This window comes from Babylonia areolata, chromosome 5 (genome assembly GCF_041734735.1).
Source record: "Babylonia areolata isolate BAREFJ2019XMU chromosome 5, ASM4173473v1, whole genome shotgun sequence".
NCBI classification, from domain to species: Eukaryota; Metazoa; Mollusca; class Gastropoda; order Neogastropoda; family Buccinidae; genus Babylonia; species Babylonia areolata.
Window position 1 is genome coordinate 28,788,400 of NC_134880.1, and position 6,551 is coordinate 28,794,950.

The 6,551-nt window shown below is 48.7% G+C and overlaps 1 protein-coding gene across 1 annotated transcript in view; it reads left to right on the forward strand.

Annotated features, from left to right (window-relative positions):
- The first annotated feature begins 826 nt into the window (after window positions 1–826).
- Window positions 827–6,551, forward strand: part of LOC143282014 (zinc finger protein basonuclin-2-like) — a 105,937-nt gene continuing 100,212 nt past the window's right edge. The window contains exon 1 of the mRNA XM_076587432.1: window positions 827–1,215. Within this exon, the coding sequence (XP_076443547.1) occupies window positions 1,201–1,215 (15 nt within the window). The 5' untranslated portion in view covers window positions 827–1,200. The remainder of the gene's footprint in view (window positions 1,216–6,551) is intronic.

The following is a 6,551-nucleotide window of genomic DNA, read 5'->3' on the forward strand; positions in this document are numbered from 1 at the left end:
AACGAAGCTTAGTGTTGACTAATGTGTTCACCTAGTTAGATGACGTCACCCGACGATTCTGAGATTTTTGTCTACACGCTGCGCATATACAGCGTGTTAATGATGTCTTGAGTTGTCAGTTGTCGTGTCATGTACATACTGTCAGGTACACACTGCGAGTAAGTTAGCAAGTTATATACATAATCTCTAGTGTACACAATGAGTTGTCAACTGTCATGCCACGTGCAAACCGCGGCAGCGAGGCAGATGTCATGTCACGTATATACTGTCAAGTACACACACAGTGAGACAGTTGGCGTGTCACGTACACACTGTCAAGTACACACAGAGCAAGACGAAGATTCGTGCACCTTCAGTGAGGTGCTTGACAGATAGCGAACCACCACCCCCACACTGACGCACCAAGCTGACTGACACATCACGGCAGCCTCGTTCCTGCCTCACAAGTGTCGTCTGCTGGAAGCCAACGGTAGCACCAAGCCAGCCCAACGAGACAAAGACGGTGCTGCATCTTCCCTCCCTCCCTCCCTCCCTCCTTACCTCCCTGCCTCCCCCCCTTCCTCCCTCCTTCCTTCCTTCCTTCCTTCCCCTACTACCCCCCATCCCTGTCCCCTACTTATTCCCCGCCTCCTTCACCATCCCTCTTCAGCCCCTGTTCCCATCGCCAACACCCCCCACCTTATCTCCCGCACCCCCTCCAGCCCCTATTTCTAGGGGCCAAGCTGGAAGGAAGGGAGGGAGGATGGGAGGCAGGCACGCGGGGCGCTGTGACAGGGGGAATCAGTCGCAGGAACGGTTCCAACGGTGTGCTGCTGGTAGAGGGAAGGGCTGGCGGGGCAGATAAAGGGATGTTCACTTACCAATCACCTTAGCCACCACCACCTCTACGACTGACGCTTTGGAAAAGAGACGCTTGTGAAAGCTAAGGGCTTCGTCTCGTTGCTTTGGCTAAATTTGGCTCCTTGGCTTCTTCGTCCGTGTGTGTGCAGTGTCGGCCCTTCTTCGGGACGCGCCCGACTCCTAGCAAAAGAGAGAGGAAAGAGAGTCTTCTTCTTCTTCTTCAGTGTTCCTGCTCCGTGTGGCACACGGCGGTACCCCCTCCCACCCCTATCCCCTGTACCGTGCCGTCCGTGTGTACCTTGGCTTGCCAGAGCTGTGACCGTCTGCCTGTGCCTGCCACTCTAGCATGCTCCTGTCGACATGAAGCCGTTGGAGGTGAGTGCTCCCAGACTCTGTGTGTACTGTTGCCTTTTCTTGCTCTCTCTCTCTCTCTCCCTCTCTCTCTCTCTCCACCTATCTATCTCTTCCTTCTTCCATTTTGGACTCGTGTGAACATGTTGTCAAAGTTACCTTTTTGTCACCCGGAACGTGAAACAGTGTCGTGTCGGTCGTTGGAAGGTTAGAAACCTCGATTTTAGAAAAGTTTGTGATAGTTTTCTTCTTCGGAAACCAGTCGCTTTCGCCCCGACGATGGAGGGAACTGGCTGGCATCGCGGTGCTGCTGTGAGTCGTAGGCAGCTCAAAGATGGCAGAGGTCATCTGCGTTTCCTGTCATTTCTAGGAGGGCTAGGTATGGAACTTTCAGGAACGGTTTCTCGGACTTATGTGTTTGACCGAGTTGAGAAGGAACAGGGGGGGCCAATCTGTACATGAAGGTAGACGTTAGACATACTGGAGGCGAGTTTTTAGGGGAAGGTGTTTTGGTGGGTAGGGAGGTTTCGGGGCTGAAAGTTTGTGATGAGACGACACAGTGGCACTTCGGCAAGAAGACAGGCAGGGAGGCCAGGCTCTCTCTCTCCCCCCCCCCCCCCTCTCTCTCTCTCTATGTGGCCATCTCTCTCTCTCTCTCTCTCTCTCTCTCTCTCGTCACTCGCTCTCTTTCTGCCAGCCACACTGCAAGAGATGTGCGCAGCAGTAAACCGACGTTATTTTTAGCTCGCAAGTAGAAGTGTGAGGAAACTCGCGAGCAAGCGAGCAAGCTCACTCACTGACTCGCTCACTCACTCACTCACCGGGCTGCTTTCATATACACCAATGGCCCCTCTCCACCCTTCGCTCCTGCTCTCCCCTCCCCCCAACCCCCTAGCCCTGGTTCCAGCGTAGATGGGAGTGAGTTTCTTGACAGTGCTCCCTTCATGGTCCCATCTCGGCAAGCGTGATGCCAGAGCGGTGTGTCAATAGGTCTGGGGGACGGACGGACGGGACGGCCGCGGGATGAGTGGAGTTGGGGACCCGCTAAAATGATTGGACGATCCCCCCGTCCTCCCCACCCCCCTCTCTCTCTCTCTGCAGCCAAGTTGCATTCAGCTGACACGTTCAGCGTCCTGTTGCTGTTGTTGGCCTGCTCTTCTCTCTGCCTCTCTCTCTCTCTGCCCCCCCCCCCCCCCCCCTTCTCTCTCTCTCTCTCTCTGGTGTCCGTTTCTCTCTGTATCTGGGTGTCTCTGTCACTGTGTTTGTTTATCTGGGGTTGTCCCACTGTCTGTCTGTATGTCTGTTTGATTTTCTCTGTCCTTCTCTGTCTTTATTTCTCTCAGGCATCTGCTTAGCAGATGTGGTGTAGTGCACATGGATTTGTCCCAACACAGTGACGCCTCGTTGAGTAACTGAACTGAACTGACTTTTATTTCTCTCTGTCCTTGTCTCTGTCTCTGTGATAATACGTCTTTGTCTGTTTTCCTGTCCTTCTCTCTCTCTCTCTCTCTCTCTCTCTCTCTCTCTCTCTCTCTCTCTCTCTATCTATCTGTCTCTCGCCTTCTTTCTTCGCTTACCCTTTCCCCTTTCTCTTTTTTTCTCCCTCAAATCTCTGCCGCCATCACACTGTATGTGATCTGTTTCCTTTTCTCTTCCTCCGTGCCTTGTATTTCCCTGCCTCCCCCCCCCCCCCCCCCCCCCCCCCCCCGCCGCCCCTTCTCTCTCTGTCTTTCTGTCTCTGTCTGTCTGTCTCTCCCCACTCTCTCTCTCCTTCTCTCTCTCTCTCTCTCTCTCTCTCTCTCTCTCTCTCCCCTTCCCTTCCTCTGAAAAAAAGGACATTCTGATGATGTATCAAAGACTTCAGGAGTGCCAGTACTAGTCAGTGGCTTTCATCTTCATCATCAGCACAGTGACGTAATCAGCTGTCAAGTTCCCCCTGAAACTTCTTGAGAGGTTGCCAAGAGGTGTGCAATCCATTGTTTCTTATTCGGCTGAATTGTTTCCCTTTGCTGCAGAGCTTTATATACTCTGTTTGACTGTTTGTGTACCTATCTGACTGTTGTTTGGCCCCATTCGGCTTCTGAAGTCGTTCTTTGTTTGTTTTGCTTTGCTTTTGTGTGTGGGTGTGTTTTGTTGTTGTTGGTTTTTTTTTGGGGGGGTTGGTTGTTGTTGTTTTTTTGTTTGTTTGTTTGTGTGTATCCGTACATATGCAATAAGAGTATATTATTGTTCAAGCAATATTATATTTGTTCTTATATTGGAGTCCTTGAGTCAAATTGCAAGACTTATTGATGCACATCATTTGATATGCAAGTAGATTCATGCATTGTCAATCTGTACTGGTGTGATAGCTATTTGCATTCACCTGGGTATCGTGTAAGCTGATGTTTATCAAGGCATATTTCCCACATATACGTTGGACATTCAGTTTAGTGATTCAGATGCATGTGCTGCTTTGCTGCTATTCCTAGCTTATCAGTATAATGCAGATCCATCCAAAGAATTATTCATTCTCAGTGTATGTTCAACCAACATACAATTCAAACTGAAACACGGTGTGCACATATATTTGGAGACAGTGAAAGGCTTTCCCACGTTGATGAAAAAATAGAAACCCATCAGAGGTGGGTGGCGATGTTAACCTAAACGTAACTGTCCGCGGAGATACGACTTTCTATATGAATAAAACAGTGGGAATAATTATTATTGACAAAACAAAAAATAAAGTATAACAAACAATCGACGGTGGGCACACCTACACACTATTTCCCGCTTAGCCCTGTCCTCTTTTTTTTCTGGGACTATGGGGGACAATTCCCAGCCGTAAACAGCATTGTCATTCATTCCAACATGTGTTCTTGACCAGTTTACCCTGGAGAATAGCTGCTGCAACGTATTATCATATGATGCATAGTGACAAATTGCATGTGGATGAAAAGTTCGTGGTGAATGTCACCCCCCCAAGTCAAGGGAGCCCACGAGTGTCATTGGTGCCAGTCCAGGCGGAAGCCACACAAACATCACCCACCAAAGATCACCAATAAGCGAGGGGCGACGGTTTGTTGTTCCTTTTTTTCTTTTTTAATCCCTGCCATGGACAAAAACGGGACGTCATGATATTTGGACCCCACAAATGTATGTACGGGGGGAACAAACCCAGGGGGAGAACGCCCCAACGCCCTAAATATCAACGAGACGAACGCTACAATTAACGACACGAGAGCGCAAGGACCAGAGGAGAGGTGGAGGGAAGATGGGATGAGGGTGGGTAGGGATGGTAGTGGAGGGTGAAGGTGGGATGGAGGGAGAGAGGAGGTGGGGTAGTATCCCGGGTGACCGTATTCATGACGTGTTGGAGCATGTCGCTTGCACGGGTCGTTGCCAAAATATCACCGACTGACTGATAGGGGAGAGAGAAAGGAAGGAGGTATCCCCTCGCACCTCCACCCCCTTTCATCTCCTCCCTCATCATGCCTTTTTTTTTTCTTTTTTCTTTTTTTTTTTTTGTCATGGAGATCGATTGATCGAGGTTGTTTCCAGGCAGGGATCTGGAGGGAGTCAGGTAATAGAGGCTATGATTGGTGTCCTGGCTTCCGTTTGTTGACCGTTATTACTTTACCGAGGTGACGTCAGTGACACCAGGCGACTCATCGTCATACCTCTGCGTGGTGACGCTAGTCAGTGGAGAAGCCTGGCCACCCGTTACAACCACTTACACTGGTGACATCAAAGACATGATCACCCATTACGCTTATGTGTGATGGCGTGAGTGAAGCCTGGTGATTCGTCAGATATGTGTACGTGTACACGTCAGTGAGGCATGACCACTCATTACTCCTCTATAATGGTGACGTCAGCGTGACCTCACGACAGATTTCATCTCTACATAGTGACGTCAGCGACACCTGACCAGATATTACACCTACATATCAATGAGAAGTCAACTAGTTCTGACCACTAGACACACTTCTACAAGTTGACTCAGTCTTGAACAAATGACTGCAGTATTCATGAAAAATGAATACAACCCTGAACAACATTTATTTGAGTGGAACGCAATTAAAAAAAAATATAATAAAATAAATTTACAACACATAACAAGACAAGTTCTGTCAGAACCAAACGTCCAGCAATGAAGACACATTTTAAAAACACAGTGCAACTTCGTTTTGGTTCCACAGTTTCTCTCTGTTGGCATTTACGCGATGACGTCAGTGACATCTCGCCATTTAACACACCACGGAATGGTGACATCTAGCCATTTGTCACACCTCCGAATAGTGATGTCAGTGATATCTAGCCATGCGTCACACCTCTGAGAGGTGACGTCACTGTCATCTAGCCACTCAGCACACCTCTGAGTGGTGACGTCACTGACATCTAGCCACTCGGCACATCAGTCTACTTACCACACTCCCCAAGTGGAGACGTCACTGACATCTAGCCACTAATCACAATTCCGCGCGTGGTGGCGTCAGTGACATCTGGCCAATAATTACATCCCCGACTGGTGACGTCAGTGACATCTACCCACTCCGGCGTTACGCCTCTGCACGGTGACGTCATTGAGATCTCCAGGGGCTCTCTGTCAGACCTTCACTCCTCATTCAAACCCTGTCGCTCTGCTCTTCTCTCTCAAACTGTCTGTGTCTGAAAGCGATGCTGTCCTGGCAGACTGAGGAGGGGTGGGGGGGTGGGGGTGGGGAGTCAGGAGGTATGTGGAGGAGTGTGGTGGGTGACGTTAATGACGCCATTAGTTGAAACGTTTCTTTCGTTGTCGGTTAAGTCAGAGATGTGTCTTTCTTTCTGTACGAGTGCTCCTCTGCGGCTTGATTGAACATCAGACTGAAACTACAAAAGGAGTCCCAACAAACATTTATGATAAAAGACAACAGTACTGTTTATTATTTAACAAAAAAAAAAAAAAAAAAAATCGACGACATACCGCGTAATTACTACTTTGCGCTTGTAAGCTTGTTTATAGGCCTATTATTTAAGAGGTGTACAGAATATCACATTTAAGAGGTGTACAGAGAATCTCTGTACATAAAATCAAATTTTAGAGAATTTCCTGTATTTGTTGCTTGTATTCCAAAACAAAAAAGGGGACGGGGAGTCGTTAGAGAGAGAGAGAGAGAAAGAGAGAGAGAGAGAAAGTGGGTGCCGGAGGAGGGAGGAATAATAACGCTCACAGACAAATATCGGGAAGACAAAACTCTCGACTAAACAATTACAAGAGAATGAGATTCTCCTTAGCATTTTTAAGTGTTCAAAAAGTTAATAAGGATATCCAGAGAGAGAGAAAGAAAGGGGTGGGGTGGGGGGCAGAGAGAGAGAGAGGAAGGGGTGGGGTGGGGGGC